At 31.8% G+C, this 19,236-nt stretch overlaps 1 protein-coding gene across 4 annotated transcripts; it reads right to left on the bottom strand.

Moving 5' to 3' along the window:
* Positions 1-2,838: 2,838 nt before the first annotated feature.
* LOC121118004 (G1/S-specific cyclin-D2) lies at positions 2,839-5,213 on the bottom strand. Of its 4 annotated transcripts, none has more exons than XM_040712539.2 (4): positions 4,438-4,569; positions 4,225-4,383; positions 3,707-4,131; positions 2,839-3,471 (listed from the first exon to the last, which is right to left on the bottom strand). In XM_040712539.2, exons 2-4 carry the CDS (start codon positions 4,283-4,285, stop codon positions 3,010-3,012), a joined length of 948 nt encoding a protein of 315 aa, XP_040568473.1. In that variant the 5' UTR covers positions 4,286-4,383; positions 4,438-4,569; the 3' UTR covers positions 2,839-3,009. The 4 variants fall into 4 exon arrangements, with proteins under 4 accessions (XP_040568473.1, XP_040568476.1, XP_040568475.1 ...); XM_040712542.2 differs by having other exon boundaries at positions 3,707-4,192; positions 4,267-4,383; positions 4,438-4,509; XM_040712541.2 differs by lacking the exon at positions 4,225-4,383 and having other exon boundaries at positions 3,707-4,192; positions 4,438-5,213.
* Between the last annotated feature and the right edge of the window lie 14,023 nt (positions 5,214-19,236).

Below are 19,236 nucleotides of genomic sequence, written 5' to 3'. Positions count from 1 at the left end.
CTTCTCAAGAGTTAAAGAACGATGATAATTGATAATAGCTTTCAATGATAAAACTTTCCAGGTTGCCAACAACAGAAAAACTAGCACGTTAAAAAATCCTTAGAATACTTTTTATATTACATAATAAACCTAGGTTAACACAATGTTAAAGGGATTATTACTGAACTGTTCCCATCATTTCATAACCAAAGTGATGAATAAGTATCATGAAGTCGGGAGTTTATAATTTTAACATCTTTACTTGTATCAATGACTCCTAGAGAGAAGGACTGGGGACATGATTGTGTCAGATGTTGGCTTTAGTCCTTTCACTTCATTGTTCATTATTATCTGTGACGTCATAAAAGTGAAAGAATAACCAACAAATCAACGAAAAAAAAACAATACAAAATGAATTATCTTTGAAGACTGCAGTAAAAAATTGTCTCAAAACAAGGACTCTCTAGTAGTCCTTGTTACGTACATCAATTTTGGATCTTAGTTAATGTGCGTGAATTGATATTTTTTTAAAGACTTAATATGTTTAAAGGCATTAAAATTAGAAAAAGCTAAATTGTAACACGTTTTTTGACTTGATGGCAACAAAAGAACAGTTATATTTGAATAAAATTTACTAACATGCGTAAAATTTACAGAACTATAATGTTGGTTGACGGTAAAATATTTTTGTTTTCAGTCCCAATTATGGCATTAAATACACGGTAATAATCACAATATTCACAATTTTCTTTTAAAAAAGACTGTGGTTTCACACTTTTAAAATTCGTCTTTTATGTCTATAAATGGCCTCAAGGGAAAACACTTTACACCAATGTAATATGAATTCCAACTCTTTTGTGTCTTTGGGGTCGGCTTACTAAAAAGAACCTGCTCTTTCGGCTCCCAAACGGCTCCTTCGATTTTTGGTTTTTTACAAAAAAAGTTCAAAATATTTGGCTCTGCGACATAACTTGCCCGTACGTAAAAAAAATTCCTCCTATTTTCGCTTTATATTTAATCCTGACGAAAGTTTTATGTAAGAACAAGGCAAGAAATCGATCATTTGGGGTGAACCGGCTCCTGATTGGTGGGGAGCCAGCACCCGTCGTTCAGTTCATAGTGCCGGCTAATAGTTTGCTAAAGACACAATCCTACCCTATAGGGCTATCATTTTTTATAAGAAGTCCACAGGATTATTCCTTCCTTTTTTTTGGTAGGGGCTTGGTTTTTAGAATTTTTATGAAAAAAAAATCCAAAAATTACTATATTTAGGAAGAAACATTGAAAAATTAAATTTGATAGAAAAATAAATTGAAAATATATATTTTTGGAAAAAAATTTAGAGTACTAAATTTTTAAAAAAATCAACAGTTATTCTAAAAAAATTAATTTTTTTAGAATAAAATTTTAAAAATATATAGCTATTTTCAAAAAATTTAATTTTTTGGAAAATATTTATAACATCTAATTTCCAACTATAATTTTTTTTTTTAAATTCAAATATTAAATTTTTCGGATAAATATTTCAAAAATTCATAGCTATTCAGATTTTTTTAATTTTGTTTAGAAAATTTTTGACAAGTCCTTGGCTATTCTCATAAATTAAACTTTCTTGAAAAAAATTTCAAAAATCTAAAGCCGTTACCAAAACACTCAAGTTTTCTCTAAAAAAATTTCTAAGATTATATGTCAGTTATTATATTTTTCGGAGAAAATTTCAAAAATCCATAGCTTCTCACAGACGATTAAATTTTTTAGAAAAAAATTGATTTAATTTTAAATATTACATTATCTAGTAAAAATCAAAAAATTATTAATTAGGGGGGAAAGGCTATAGGCCTCCCCTTGTATGATCTAAGACAGCCGACTCCACGTATTCCTAACTCAAAAAAGCTATTACATAGGATTATGATTTTTTTACATTTTTATAGAAAATTATAAATCCAATGTAGTTAATAATTAATGCATATTCTCTAAATATTAATTAACAGTTTGAAACAAGAACAAAACAGAAAATTAAGGATTAAATGTTGTTTTATTGAAATTTTTCCTTTCCCTTTTGGCAGTGGAGGTTGAGAGTGGATATAAAAAGAGAGTATTGGTATTTATAGGATAAATAATTTCCAAGAAAAAAGAAGTCGATACAGGTAAAATTATCCCAACAGAAGGAGAGAAAAACTTTCTTTTATTCCATATTTTGTTTGTTTAGGATGTTGCAAAGATAACAATATTAACTTGATAAGATCCATCAAGTAAGGCTACTTTTTAGGGTTCTGAAGTACTTTTATAATTTTAGGATCAAAAGAAAGGATCTAATAGTACAACTGGGATAACTTTTTATCCTATTCAATGAATATATAATGACTTCAATCCTGCTCATTCATACCCAATATTTAACTCAATTTTGTATCTTCTAAGAACTCTTCATATGTGAGTTAGTCCCGTCTTTGTAACTCTATTCATAAATATATTTAATTCTATATATACTCGTACAGTATGTTGAAGAACTATATACTTTAAGTATGTACTTATAACAGACATTACATAACACGCATAATAGGCATGTCAAGGTCATAACTATATATCCTACTTTGAAGTATGCAATCCACTATTCCCTTTTTACCTAGGTTACGTTTTTTCCCGCCATTTTTCAGCAGTATTTTTTTGCGCGCGTTGAGCAAACTTGATTGGAAGGATAACCCGTCATCCACCACCACGACTTTAAATTAAGCTGTGTTATGATCAAATTCCAAGATTACCTTGAAATATATTTTTTAAGAGTCTTTAGAGTGTCATGATTTGTCCTTGACTCCTTTGTCTATATTATTTGAATACTAGAAAGAAATGATGAAGCCATGGTTGAAAGGATTGATATCACAATGGATTCTTTATTGTTACGTATATATAGTGTATTAAGATTCTTCTAAGATACATTTTTTCTTTAAACAACTATAAAATGACAACAGAAAAATAGAAATAAAAGACTGAATGAATAAAAGTAGAACAACAGTTAAGATCTGACATGGCAACCTAGTGCCTCGCATATTTTTTAGCAACCACATCATGCAGTTTAGTTGGAGTAGTAAGGTCTTCAGAATTCCTTGATGTGGATGCAGAAGATTTATCAGAAGAGAGGAGAGGATAATTCTTCATGAGATTCTCTATTCTAGAAACCAAGTTGTGTATTAGCTCTTTGTTATCTAGGGACTTGATACTTTTGAGAAACTCCAATAAATTTTCTTTTCTAAAACCAAAGTGAGGCTCAAGAGATGCTAAGACGCATGCAATTGCTATTAAGGACGGATTTATAGAAGAAAATTCATAGTGAGAGGAGCAAAGGAGGATGCGTGCTTCTGCTTGTTGACGTATATGGACAAGATTGCTGGAAACATCTAGAATTGTGAGTCTTTGAACGATATGTTCCAGGAAATCCGAAGCAATTACAGCTGACATGTCCCAGTCCAACTTAGAGAGTAGAAGCACTTCCCATTCCTGAAAAAATAAATAATACCACTTAAAAAATATATGGGTATGTCTCAGGTAAAAATACAAGGCATGTATAATAACTATATTCAGTTCGATGAGTAAAAGTCAGTTCAAAGACGCTGTCTGTTTCTTGTCAGTTCAATTCAAACAACAAGAATCTGGCTAGAACCAAACAGCCTTTGCTTTCTGACCACGGGGGTATGTTAGATGAAATAAAAATAAGGGTTTCTTTGATACTAACCATTATATCTATCAGTGTAAGATTGAAATCAGAGTATTCAACCAGCTTTGAGGCAGGAAGAGGACGATGTTCCCGGACTTTCCAACTCACGAGTAAACAAACAGCTCCGAGAAGCTGAAGCTGACTCTTGGATATTGTGCATACACTAAGGAACCGATCTAAGTAGTTCATAGCAAGTACAAAGACTTCAGGGGATACTCCTCTGTCCTCGCAGATTTCCAACATCCAATCCGCCACTTCCCGTCTATTGTGAGGCTTAATTTCATGTTGAATCCCAGTGGAGAGATAATTGCTCTCAGTAGGAACGTAGTTACTTTCTTTACTCATAAGAATATCCAGAACACGATCGTCACGGAATATCACAGGATCATCGTAGGCTTTTGTTGCTCCAGTGAGCCCACCATCTCCACTGGATAGTAATGGGCCTAGTAGAGCAGACATGGAGATTCTTTATTCAATGAGGTTTGTAACGTAATAGATTTACAGCTAAATAAGAGTTGAAAATAAAGAGAAGTTACATGAAAATTCGCGTGTCCTTTTTTTAATACTAGTTAACGAACTTTTTGGCGTAAGGTACATGGGCGTAGAAAACGTGCTTGAATATGTATGTATAAATATACTATTTTTTGCATATAAATATCAAAAAATATGTTTGAAACAAACCTCATGTACCTGACCTAGAAAGTGAAACTTTTTTCTATTTATATATTAAAACCGTTCTAGCTGTTTACCTTTGACTCTTCTTTCTTCCTTTTCCATCTCCTCATACCATTTCCGTCCAGCTGGAGTTTCAAGGAGAGACTGAAAGACTCGCCAGGACTCCTTAAATTATCATTGGCTTATAAACAGACACATAGTCTTACTTACTTAATAGTTGAACTTAGTCAGGACTGCCTTAGCCATTTGGAAATAAAGGAAGTCGCTGCGTGAATTAGCGTGGAGTAGCATAAGGCAAGCCACTTCTTTTTTTTATGAATTGTCTCCCATTATCGTTGTGCTTGAGAGACGTTGTTGTTGTCATTATTATTATTATTGAGGATGATGGTGGTGGAAGTTGATGTTTTTGTTGTTGCTGTAGTAGTAGTAGGAACGGAAAAGTTGTAACCTTGAGCTCCTGCGCACCAAATTTCACATCCGCGCGCCCTCGTCTACAATCCTCCTCTTTGTATTGTCCCTCCAAAAAAAAAAGGAACGTCCTGATAAATGAGATCACAACGTCCTCTGGATTCTTCTTTGCTGCCATGTGCCTCAATGTCTCCTTCTTCGCTGTGTATGTATTTTCAAGATCAACTGTTGAATATGCTTCATCATCATCTATGTATTAACTACTTGCATGCCTGCCCGACACCTTCAGGTTAAAATAAAAAGAAGACTACTCACACTCCCCATATATGTGGGGGTAGGAATGAAAGAAAAATAGGTCTGCGGATCCTCGACTGTATATAAAATGTTGTATAAAGTATACACATCACAATGTCTGGAAAACACAATTATGCAATTATGAATCCTGGAGCCCAAAAAAGAAAAAAATGAAATAAATTCCTTAATCCCAACTGCCCTAACAATATTAGTTTCATTTTATTTGTTCAAATTAAATCAAGACTAAAAGGATATTTCTCGGCTTATGTTTGATCAACATCAAATTCATAACGAAATTTTCTACATTTTTTTTTTTACATATCTGTTGATTCATTAATTTTGTAGGATCATATTACATATGATCAAAAATCTACATACATTCAATTGATCCCTATGGGAAAATGTTTACGTTCATTTATTTGTACAGTTAAATCATTTTATCAAATTACATATTATGTACATAAAATGTTTTCTATGTACAGATGATACTCAGGGGGAAGAATAAGGATGATCGTGTTTTGATTCCAAAAAAGGAGGACTCATTGCCTCCATCCCACAGAATTATCGCATATCTGTGGTGTAAATTAATTTAAAAATCCATAATATAATTAATGTATACATTAATTTCAAATTCCCTGAAAAACTAAACACTCCTTTAAATTTTACGCCATGCATATATTCGTGATTTTATTGAGTTGCAACCGGTTTATACTTTGAGGCAAGGGTCTGGACTAGTTATAAACAAAACTCCAGCAAAATCTAAAAAGTAAGCTGATAATATGGAGAGACGTAGAGTCGCAATTTTGGAACTTTCTGTGCGGGGAAAAATTCCCACTGAAATTGCCAAGGTTCTGAACTGCAGCCGTACCACCGTTTACAGCGTTGTAGCCAAAGGGACTCCTGAGGCGACCACAAGATCTAAGTCAAGGCCTCGAAGGTCGGACGAAATAATTTCTGGCGTGAAAAAGTCTGTCGAGGACAAGAGAGGCAAGGTCACCGTCAGTGCCCTCTAAAGGGAGTTCAACGTCAGTAGAAGGACCATAACCCGGCTAGTTTAGAAAGATCTTGGCCTTAAGGTCTACAAGAGAGCCACTAGTCAAGCCCTCAAGCCGTAAAATTTAAAGGAGTGTTCAATTTTAGACGCGCACACCTGTATTACAAATGTAATTCATTTTGTAATGTTTATCACATAAAAATGTCGCTGAAAGTAGTTCACTCAAATTATTGCACGTTTCTAAAAATATTAATGTTAAAAATATAACAGTTACTTTACAACGACATTTACTTGTTGAAACTGGTGGCTGCGCTCATCCAAGGTGACTATAACAAACAAAGTGGTATCTTAATGGGAAAAGAGGTACTTAAAAAAATGGACCAGAATAAATTGGCAAGATGGCATAAATGACGTCATAGGGAGCAAGGATAAAAATTTGAAAATAATTGAAAAATGTCATTTTGCTAAAAATATTTGTTGTCAAAAATAACACCATTTAATGAAGTTCTTTAAATAAACCCTTAAAAAGAACTACGTGGTTGAAGAATGAACCCTAATGTTAAATGAATAAATTAAATTTACAAGATTTGTTTATTTCACAAACAGAGTCCGTGATTATTGTGATTTTGGATTTTTGAAATAAATAATATTCATTCAATATTGTTTTAAGGTCATTTGTAATTTTTGTTTCATAAAAATAAGTTATTTTTAAAAGTTTTCTTTTCTAAAAAAGGTCATATTAAAATATTTAAAGTTTAGTCCAAAAAATAATAGTCTATGTGGTATACGACTATATAATACATATTTTATTTTATGATGAAACCCCATCTTGCTCTGTTTGAGCGTAAATCCCATCTCATAATAGTTACATTGACACATTTCTTAGATGATTGAGACCTCATTTTTCAAGCTTGACATCTCAAAGTTCAGAAAAAAGCTTGTTAAATGTTCATGACTTTTTATAAAATTACATTTTACAAAAACGGCAAGATTATAATATATATTGGGACATACCGGGCCGTGCAAAATTATTTACCGATGATGTAAATATACGTTTTAAGAGGTTTTGTGGCAACCAATCTGATTGTTTCGTATTTTTAGTGTTAAAATAAACAAAAATCCTTCCTGTGAGAGCGTAACAACTTCCACACGTAAGACCATGTCCAATCAGGAAACAAGGAGGATCGAAATTGCAGCCCTCCTCCGAGCGGGAGTGCCTCATAGTAACATTAAGGAACAGGTTGGGGCCTCGTTGAAGACAATTTACAACGTTTCCAAGCGCTTGGAGGCTGGGGGTGATCTCAAGCATTTCCCTGGGGCTGGTAGGAAGCCCACTGTCTCAACAAGGCAAGTAAAGGCAGTGTTCAAGAGGACTCCCAACAGGTCCATTACCGACATGGCCATAAAGATGGGAACGTCGAGATCAACTGTTTCAAGGGCATTGAAAAGGGCTGGAGGAAGTTCCTGCAGCGTACTGAACGCCCTCTGCTAACAGAACGTCAACGAGAAGTCAGACTTGAGCGTGCCAAGAAAATCTTGAATGATATCAAGAGCTCATCTGGACGCACCATCATTTTTTCAGATGAGAAAACTTTTACGGTCGATCCTGTTTTCAACAGGCAAAATGACCGTGTTGTAAGCTTTGGAGATGTGCAAGCTAAGCACCGCTATGTGGCAACAACAAAGCTTCAGTGATGATGTTGGGTCTCGTGGCCTCAAACGGGAAGGACATGAAGACGGTATTGTTCCCTACTGGCTACAGATTAACAGCAGAGGATTAAGTGAAGATTCTGGCGTCCAAGACCCGCCCACGCTTCCAAGAAAGCTCAGGAGTGGCTCAAGGACAACATGAACTTTTGGCCCAAGGACTACTGGCCCCCTCAAAGCCCAGATCTGAACCCACTAGACTTCTCTATCTAGGTGCACGTGGAGACCAAGGCCTGCAAAAAACGACTCAAGAACATAAATGCCTTAAAGGCTGCTGTCAACAAGACCTGGGCCTCCATGGACGCCGATTACATCCAGCAAGTCTGTGGCAGCTTCAGACGTCGCCTGACCAGTCTCATTGAGTTAAATGGTGGCTATATTGATTAAATTTGATCACACACTATTATTATTCTAAAAATGTATGAATAAATTGTTTCTCAAGTCATTCGAAATGTCATTATTGTCCGCGATATGTTCTGAACAAAAATCGGTAAATAATTCTGGACGGCCCGGTAGATGGAGTTAACCGAGTAGTCTACTTTTAGCGTATTCTGCAAAAAAACCAAAAAAAACCACCTTTCTATATAAAGTATTTGCGTATATTACGAGGGGCAGACAATTTACAGACAAGCAGAATTCTATAGTGTTGTATAAGGTTTACAAGTTATAATTAAGTAATTATTCTTTGTTTTTGCTAACATAATTTAATGAAATACTGTCCTTTCTAATCTCCGAACAATGGACTTAAGTAGTCCGTGTTTCTTGATATGTTATAATATGCAGGCTTATGACAATCAGGAAAAAAAAATGCAATCAGAAATTCACTACGATATAACGATGAACGGCATTTGCTATCAGCGATCCGATCAATTAAATTGTGATCATTTTTAAATATACAATTTCTTTAAACCTATATATGTCTATAGCTTTTTAACACAAATAATCAATTGATACACCTTTTTCAAATGTATTTATTTACAATATTTTACTATAATAAAAAAAAAGTCAAAAAAACTAAAATATAGTCTGCAGCGAATAATAAAATATCTACATAAATCAGTTTTTTTCAACTTTTTTGCTATTTCTTGAGTATCCCCAGTAAGAAAGGCTATTTTGAATTGAAGGAGATCAGCTGAAACGTAATTTTTTTTGCTATTTTTGTTGCGATATAGCTAAATACAGATCAGGATTGATTGCAATACTGCAGTCAGTGATATATTAACGCCATATCGCAATTGATCGTCGATCAGAAAAAACTCCTATCAACAAGCCGGATAATATGGTTAATATAATTAGTACAAGAAAGAAAAAATTAAGTAATAGATATGTTGTAAAAATTATTTCGAATTTACATTTTTGTGAACTGCATAAATTTTATGTTAGGTATTTTTGTAATTTATATGTGGTCAACCTGGTTTCGAGCCCAGACGCTAGTATTACAGCTCTGAGTAAATAAAATGTTCAGTACAAATTCAAATATATTGAATATTATTTTGGGATTCCAACAATGCATTGTTAATTTCGTCACCTATGACTTGACGAAATGTATTCGTTGAATAATGTTTTTTTTGTTTGTTTTTTTTGGATGGCGATTACAAAACGATGCCAAAACGAAACTATATGCTTGCATGTTTTTTCGACTAAATCAAATCTTTACTTTATTTAACGAAGTAATGACGAGACAATGTCTCCGTTCACACGACTACATTTTTAAAGCGATGATGTACTTGTTTTATTCGGATTCCAAAAGTTTTGACACTAGGAAGAAATTTACTTAATCCGATGTGGTTAAAAATATGGAAAGGAATAAATTTTGGACTGCAGAGTCGGTACATATAATGCCCAACTCCAACACATATTTTTATAATAGTTATTAGTTATATCTCGTGTCAATAATTGTGGCAGGTATAAAAAAATAAGGGAGTAGGGGGATGAATTAACTTGAAACCACGTATACTTGAATAAATAAAGCTCCAAGATGTCATAACGACGTCATAGTGAAAATGGGCCAATCATTTAATAGAATGATTTCTAAAAATGTCAATAAATAAAATATATAATAATTAAGATGGCTTAACCTTAGCTTAAAAATGTCATAGTACAATTAAATATTGGAGAAATTAACATAACCAACACGTTGTTTTTGAGGGTGGCTCCAAATAAAAGTGGAAAGAGAATATAATTTTCTGAAAAAAGAATGACCCCATAAACAAATATGAGTTTCCGTAAACAATTGAATAGCAAGTATGGATTTAATTTGAAATTGAACCGCTCTTAAAAACCTTTAAGGATGATGAAACATCTTTGCGATAATATAGCTATTTATGGAAATGCTTGGAGAGTCGGACAAGAGTAGCAGAGGGGAGAGAAAGAAAAGGGGTTTGCATGAATAAAAAAATTCACAGATGGAACCATCATTATAGTTTTATACCTTAACGATGTTCTTTTAACATTTGTCACATTTTTTATTGATTATGGCGACTACATACAGCATATATATACAAAACGATTCCTTTATGAAACCGCTAATAGATTGACAATATTTAAACTCAATTTTCTCTCATTTAATAGCTATTAATTTATAGTTTGTAAATAGGTAGTTGTTTTTGTGTTTATACTTTTGTTTCATTTTATTGATTTGAAAAAATAGCAAATGGATATGCATCGTTTGAGTATATCATCATTTACCTGGTAGTTACATGAGGAGTATTAAAATGATATTTGAAGAAACAGCAGATCGATATGCACAATAAGTATATATTTCTTGAGTATAAAATCATTTACCTGATCCTTGAGGAGTATCAAAATGATATTTACGTAGAGATTATGTACCTTGTAAGAGTCGTCGATATCTTCATTTCATTTCCTTTTTTTTAGTTATCATTACTAGATTTATTTACTTCATAAACTACAAATTTTTACTTGTAGTTTTGACTTCTTTTTTATTACTACGTGGAAATTATTATTTGTCGAGCTTTATACGTAATATATATCAATCTATCTAGGGATGTTATTTCATTGAATTTCGTTCAACTTATTTTGTATTGCAAAATAATGATTATAATAATATCTATTGTACATATTTTTTATTGTTTAGATTCGGTCCAAGACCGATATTTTTCGGTCTAGACTCTAATCTTAGACCTTGGAATATAATATAATCATTTTCAAATCTTTTTTCCGGTGTCAAATTATTGATCCATTTTCCCCCTATCCAGATTGATGAGTTCAACAAATATGACTAATATGCAACACATTTAACTTTATATGACGTTATTATCGATCGATGTTAACAATTATAGAGCACACATGACTTAATGGACAATTTATGGAATAAAATCGTTCTAAACCAAATTTTAAAGAAGACCGATCCAAACAGAATTTATTTAAAGGACCGAATTAGTTCCGTCTACTAAAAATCAAACGGTCTTGCACCGGTCCAGGATTTTCAGACTAAGCTCAAAAATTACAATTTATATACCTATATACTAGTTTTATAGCCTTGCCATCACTAATTTAAATTGCTTTTCTTAAAAGAAAAAAAAATATTAAAAAATCTCATGAAAACAGAAAATGAAAAGGAATTATAGTTTCAGGTAAGAATGTTTTCGACCTACTTAAACAAAGTATATGTATACAATATAATACCTATTTACAGTGTACCGAACATATTATGTACCTAGTTTGTTCTTTATCAGTATTCTAAGGGCTTTAGAAAATACATATATAAATATATAATATTATGACATTTTAACTGATGATATGATATATTGATTATTTTATCATATGGAGTCCTAACCAACAAGGGAAATATATTTGTTTTAGTTAGGGTTTTATCTATATTAAATTTATATATTTTCAGTTATAGTTGATCATATATCTTTTGATATAATTTGTTTAAGAAAACAGAAAAATCTATAAGGAATCACATAAATTGTTACCAATTGAAATTTTTCCGAAGATAAGTTTTAACAATGTTAGTTATTTTACATGTGGATTAGCTTGTAAAAGAGAATTTTATTAAGAATTTAAAATCGGTTTTGTCCCTGTGGTTGGCCCTTAAAATTTTTTTTAACTTTTAAGATGCCCTCTAGAGGCATAATTAAGATTGATTGATAATGACGTTGCTGATGTAGTTATATAACGACGTGATTTATTAGATATTAGTTCTTATATGACAACTTCTTCGTCCGACTTGACCTTGCCTTAAGATTTAGAACAGGGCATCAAAATTTAGGGACCGCTAGTTCCTTCGTTGTTAATAGTTATATATTAAATTGATCAATGTAGATATTTCTCAATGAAATCGCTAGGAACTCGAATTTGCAAATTGTAGTCTAGTGCATATAATTTAAGGTAACCAATTGTCCTGTTTTAGTGGTTATGTTTGCATCATGTTTGGGACTCTTTTTATATTAAGACATTAAATAATAAAATTTAATGTTTTAAATGGTACACCATCCCCCCCCCCTTTTACCTTTTAAAACCGACACTGATCAGTCTCATCATGTAAGAACAGCTTTGGATACGGCTAAAATTTAAAAGATTTATACTTAATTAAATTTGAGACTTATTAACACCTTTTTTTTTAAATAATTATTATTTATAAATTTAAACACCATTTATTTTTTAATGATACATATGTTTTTTTTTTTTTTTTACTTTGAAGATGATTAAATCTCAGTTGAAGTCAAGTCGCACTTAGATCTAATTAAATTGTGACCTCAGACTCAGCTCAGAGTCAAAGTGATTATTTGAGCTAGATGACTTGTCAATTGAATCGGACAAGTAAAAATAATTCACAAACAGTTTTGATATCAAGTATCTACTTTTAATTAAAAATGTCTTATCAGCTCTCAATACTTCTTTTTTGTCGGGCGTCTTTGAAATACTTTGAAGTACCGGGTATTTGAAAGTATTTTAACATATATTTAATCCTATTTTTGAAAGATTCAAAGATCTTCTATAATACTGTTGTACAAATAATAAAAGAGCCAGTGTATTAAGTTTCAAACCAAGACCTTTAGCATGTTTTTACCTTACCCAGAAAAAAATTTGAGGTAAACAGATAACTAGTTCTTACTTTGATCCATACGGGCAGAAACACTTCTGACATCATCGAACAGCTAGAGATCAGCCACTTTATACCTTATAATGTCTCTTAATGTATAAAAAAAAAGGCGGACACCTAAAAGATCGTCCTCGCTGAGAACAGCCATTCAAACTTGACCTGACACCACAAAAAAGGTATTACAGAAAATCCAGGATCTGTATTTGTAAAGAACTTTGTATTTTTGAAAATTAAATTTTTTCGAAAAATTAGTTGAATTTTCCCTGAAGAAATCGGCGTGTCCCACCACCGCGTGCAATTTTTTGAAAACTTCCGGAGTTAAGTCCTTGTGATATTTATATAATCCCTTCCTAATGAAATGGAAACTCTGCCCATTAAATTTTAATATAAAATATTACAATTTTTTTTAATTTTTTCTCGGAAGAAGAAAAAGATCAATATTCATCCAGCCATGATTCTGAAAAATAATATGGTAAAGTGTAGTCCTAATGAAATTCTCCACATATTCAGGACGAAATATCCTGCATCATTAATTATGCTGCGTGTAGTAGCACAAAATGTACCAATCTTGTTTGATAAATAATGCCATTTAATATCGCCCTGTGTGATCTTGGAGTAAAAGATTCTCCCATAGATCAACAAAATCAATAACTTGTGTCGAATATCTAGCGGGGTATCCTAATACCACAAATTTTTTACAAGAGTGACTAGCAAAAAATTATAACATTTGAATGAAAATAACTTAAGCCTCCAAAGCCTTGACATCAAACTAATGAAATACTCTAAATGGTGGAAAGTATATTCAAAAGGCTCCCAAATACGCAATGGTGAAATTAAAGACCTGAATTTACCTATCGACAAAGGATGAAAAAAATTGACAGAGACTTTATTTATAATGTTTGTATGAATTTACGACCGCGCCTTTAGGTTATTATTGAAGCCAAAGAAGATCATGTTAATGATCTAGGATACTTTACATACAAAAATTCGAACTCTCTTCGAGGATTTCTAGTCTCAGTTTTAAAAGTCTGACGATTTTGTACTAGGCGCCATTCAAAAGAACTGACAAAAAGCTACAATTTGATGCTTGTTTTGTTTTTGTGCGATCAAAAATGTCCGGGCTAATGGCAGAGGTGTACGATCTTCTACACAAACAAGTCCATCTCTGACAAGAATATCTTCACAGTGGACGCTGTTCTGAACAGGAGAAAGGATCGATTTTGCCCGAATCAAGAGCTTAGGTGGAGGGAATCTTGAGGAAAAAATATCCAGATCAGGTCATAGGTCTTAGTGTCGTGGCGTCTGTCGGCAGCAAGATGCCTCCCTACTTCTTCAAGGACAACGCAAAAGTCAACAAGAACGTTAAGTACAAGTTACTATGTCTTGCCACGGTCGATGACCACGTTTCTCAGGGACAGGGATGTGTTTACCAAAGACGGGGCCTTGCACACACGTCCAAGAAAGTGCAGTATTTCTGCAGGAAAAAAATGGCTCCATTTTGACCGTTATATTTCTGGCCTTCGTCTTCACCCGACGTAAATCCCATTGGCTTCACTGTTTGGTGAGTCTTGAAGGACAAGACAAACAAGACTTATCATCCGAATATCGATACCCTGAAGGCCATGATCTCGGAGGAAGGGAACAACTTTTCCTGGGACTTCATCAAGGCCAGCTTGTGCTTCTGTCCGTCCCCTCTATTGAAGCAATAATTCAGAATAGAGGGGACATATCGAATAAAAGGTGTAGAAAATTATTGAATTACTAACTTTTGTTCAAAAGTTTGTCATAAAAAATTGTACAAAATAAAAATGTGTAGTTGCCAAAACGGCTTTTAAAATTTTCTAATTTTTGAGGCCTCACTCTGTATGTCAAATATATTTATATCAAAACAAAACTGTGTTTTACTTAATCTTGATTAATTCATATTAAAAAATTAATGTGATATTGGGATTTTAAAGACTTTTTAAGCACCCGGTAACAACTGAATACACATCCATTTGATCATCAAATGCAATTGAATCTAAGAACTTTTATAAATATATGTATCTGGATATTATTACAATTGTTATAACGTCAGAGAAAATTACTGATTATTATGTATGATTTGTAAATAGGAGGGCTCTCATAATTTTTATACAAATAATAATTGACAAAAAAAATCGTTCTCATGGGTCTATATATGTTTAATATACTTACCACTTATTTGCATGTCTAATCGTAAAAGAGTTGTGTGAACCTTCACGATACTGATCTTCAAAATGGAAATGATCACTTCTTGTTCCTTCTCATCTATTCATGTCCATTGTACAATGTATTCATTCAATTTATTTAACTAAGTATGTAAATAGTAGTACAATATAATATTGAGGACAAAGCATATTAAACTCTCTCAGGAAATTGTATAACAAACAACATACATTGATATTTTACTGTACATAAAGTCGAGTCGAGGAGGAAATTGCCTTTTTTTATACATTTGTACAATTTACAAACTAGTGTTGGGTTTCGCTCTGAAAGTCTTAAACCGGATTGAGACTGTTATGATTTTTACTACAGCAAAAAAAAAAAAAAAGATCTTTTAAAGAAGTTTGGTGTAGATCGATTCCAAAGAAAAATTTGGTCAGGATCGGTATCATTTAAAATTCGGTACATACTGATTTGCAGATGAATTGTTGATGACGTAATGTGTGAATTAAACTTGCGAACATGTACCTAAAATAAAATTTAAATATGCTGCATATATATATATATATATTTAAACAAATTATAAATTTAGAGTGTGGAGAAAATGGGTACATAGAATGAGAACAAAAATATTACTGGATATCTTGAGAAAGAAAAAATCCTTTTATGATTTGAAAACGATTAAATATTGTCTAAGATCACTTTTTGGACCAAAATATCCATCCCAATTAGGTTAGAAAAAATGATTAAAGACTGAATTGAAAAATGAATTCGGTGTTGAACGGGTTTCAACAGCAGTAAACACATAAAAATAATAGTATTTTGAAAGATATGTTTGTTTGTATGTCAATCTTATTAGTGTTATTTACCTATATAGAGCATAAATATGATGTTATCTCTTGTATTGTCTAGAAAATGAGGAAAAATTTGCTTCCAATGAGAAAAAAAGTAGTAGATCCAGAGGATATGAAAATACCTATTACTTACGTGTCGTGTGAACAAAAATATGTTGGATAGTAATATTACTATAGCTTGATACATATACCTATGTTGTATTGTTCAAAAACACTTTCCTCGAAACTTAAACAAGACTAGACCAATATTTAAGGGAGTTGAGTTCTAGAAATACATCTTTGCCGCCCAGACATTATATAATTTATTTAGTGACACTTTTGAACATTACCCCTTTCCCCCTTCTCAGTTGAAAAATCCTAACTGCACTTCTGTTATATTGCATGCATTTTGGAAATACAGTGTATGTTTTCCATTTGGATCATGATGAAAAATGATATGTATCTTTTTTAGTCAGTTTCCTTGCTGTAGAAATTCAAAAAATCTGTCATTTTACTCAGGACTTGCCCCTAAATCTGCAACTAATTCTAACTAGACAATGTCAACATGTAATTGGTATTGAAGAGTGGTACATTTTTTACTCTCAGTCCTTTTTTATCATTTTTAACTAGCAATTACTTTGATTTAAGAACAACTTTTTTGACATAGATTCAAATCATAATCCAAGGTATGACTGAACATCTACTGGAATTTAAAGGTTGTTAATAAATATATAGATGTGCTGCTTATTAGAGCCTCTAGGATCATTTTGCTCGTTATGAATCATCCGACAGTGTCATAGATATACCTAGAACAAGGGTGAACTTTTTGAAATGAACCATTTTTGATAATGTTGTACAACTTTTCCCCTATGAATAAATCCGTCCAATCTCTTGGGCACAATTCTGAGATGTATACGAGTAAGTAGTATGTGTAGGGATGTTTTTTTTGGAGAGCATGAAAAGAACACGATACTTATGGTATTAATGAATTAGAAGCCTTGTTCATATTTTGTTATATGATTTACTTTTTTGAGAAGAGGAGTTACTGCTCGAAGGAGGAGTAACATTCTAAACATAAAATAGCATTAATACTTACAATTTATTGTAATTAAATATACATATACTATTTATTATTTTAGTATGCATTTTTTTAAATACACTCGAGATTGGCAGGAATTCTTCTTCCAGAAGGAGATGTTAACACCAAAACGATCTATTCAAGAACAAAGAATTGAATATATTTTGTCCATCGAAAATTTGGCACGGCCTGCCAGATAAACCTTGCTTTATTAATATATATACTAAAATATTATAATATATTTATGGTTTTCTTTCGGAATTCAAAATGCCTAATAATGTACAAAAATAATATTATCCACCAAAATTCTTATTTCAAACCTACATTGATATTGAGTAAGTTCATAATCAATTCTTAATAGTTTTGTTCAATAGACATGCATTTTGCATTGATATCCCCCCTCCTCAATTCACCTTAGCTATACCTTAATTAAAACAACATTTTTTTGTTCTTTTTTTTTTGCATTGGTCATTAATTAAATATTGTTCATTAATATAATTGTTTTTTTAGTTATTATTTTTATAAGCGTTTATTAATTAATTCATGACCAAGTCTTTATTAAATAAGCTAAGTTAGATTGTTTTTCAAAAATTATTTAAGAAAAAACAAGCATTTTTTAAAAAATATTTGGCATTTTCGACAGAATCTTTCCTATATATTTAAAAATATATATATATATATATCTTTGATAATCGTTTTTAATCGGTTCTTCTTCCTTATTGACATCATATTTTTTGTATGATGAAGAATGCATTAGGAATTGCCATCAATCATATATCTATATAGGTACCTATCCAAGTAATCCCCTCCGTCCGAAGAATTTAAGTATCGAAACACATGCAATCGTAATTACCTTTAACAAAAAATATCATACAATAAACGTGTGAAACATTATACTCCAAAGACAAAATGTTATTTTATGTAGAATTTTCTTTATACAAAAATTCAACGTTGGAGGCATTTCCCCCCCTCTTCAAAATGACTTTAGTAGAAAAACATTTTCGGCAAAAATAGCTAAGCAATTATAATATTAAAAAAATATTTATTTGTTTGAATTTTATACGTACGTATATACCTAAAAATATATATCTATGTTTATACACGTAAAAGCAGTTAAAAAAAGAGACGTTATCATAGACCTCATCAAACACACGTACCTTGAATATTTTGAACTTAGGGATGGGTCAAATGAAAATAATAATAATAATTATTAATCCTTAGTATTTGTACCTTCTGTTTGAGCAGTCTTTCCTCCAAATATACTGTACATATATATTTGTGGATAACGATTTTGTTTACGAGTAGTTTTAGATTTATATAACTTTTTTACCCCGTAATTTTTTGGGTAGGTTTTTCCTAATATGTACTTCAATAAATTTACATGAAATAATGAAAATTTGTCCTTCAATAAAGTTTATCTTCAATTTTGAGTCAAAGTATGGTTATTTTTAAATATTTTATTTTGAACATGAAAATTAGTCATACTCTACAGCAAGTCCTTCAAGTCTTTATTTTTTTCGAATAAGAACTTTTATCATTCTGCCCTTTATTCTGGATTAGTAAAAAGCGCTTGTACCTTTTTGCAAGTGATTCTGGTATGAAAATTGGCCCCCATCAAAAAATAGGGTATTTTAATAATTGACGTCAATATGGATTTCAGGCAACTATCTTACACCGATTACTGACCAAAATATAAGTTTAAATTGGTTTAGAATCTCACAAAGAGCCTCAACACAAATTTTTAAAGAGAAACTCATGTAAAACATTTTACGTTCACCAACAGTTCCGTATTGGTGATAATATTCATGTGGCTTTTGAAACATTATATCACATGGCCTTTGAGGAAATATTTACAGCTACTTTGGATTTCAATTATAGGTATTGGTCATGACATGTTATTTAATCTTTATTGATATTTGACCCAAAACCTCAAATATCTTTTTATTTCTCATACAACAATTTCCATGTATTGGAGCCTTATTAACCAATGGGAATATAGAAACATATATATTTTTCTTTTGATTTAGCTTAAAGCCGATTCCAACACAGTTCTTATATTTTATTGCAATAATCTATTATGAAAAAAAAATACCTTGAAGGAACTTGAAGTGGAATATAAATGTATTTAACAACACTATGAAGATATTGAAACCCTTAAAACGTATTAAATACTATATATATGAAAGAGATTAGTGTTTTATTCTTTTATTGTAGTTGTATTAAATGCACCACTTAAAGAGGTTACTCACTGAAGCAGAAATAAAGCAATTAACTATATATTCATAGCACAGTCTAGTATTTTGA

This window comes from Lepeophtheirus salmonis, chromosome 5 (genome assembly GCF_016086655.4).
Source record: "Lepeophtheirus salmonis chromosome 5, UVic_Lsal_1.4, whole genome shotgun sequence".
Classification (NCBI taxonomy): Eukaryota; Metazoa; Arthropoda; class Copepoda; order Siphonostomatoida; family Caligidae; genus Lepeophtheirus; species Lepeophtheirus salmonis.
This window is presented reverse-complemented; position numbering and strand designations above follow the sequence as displayed.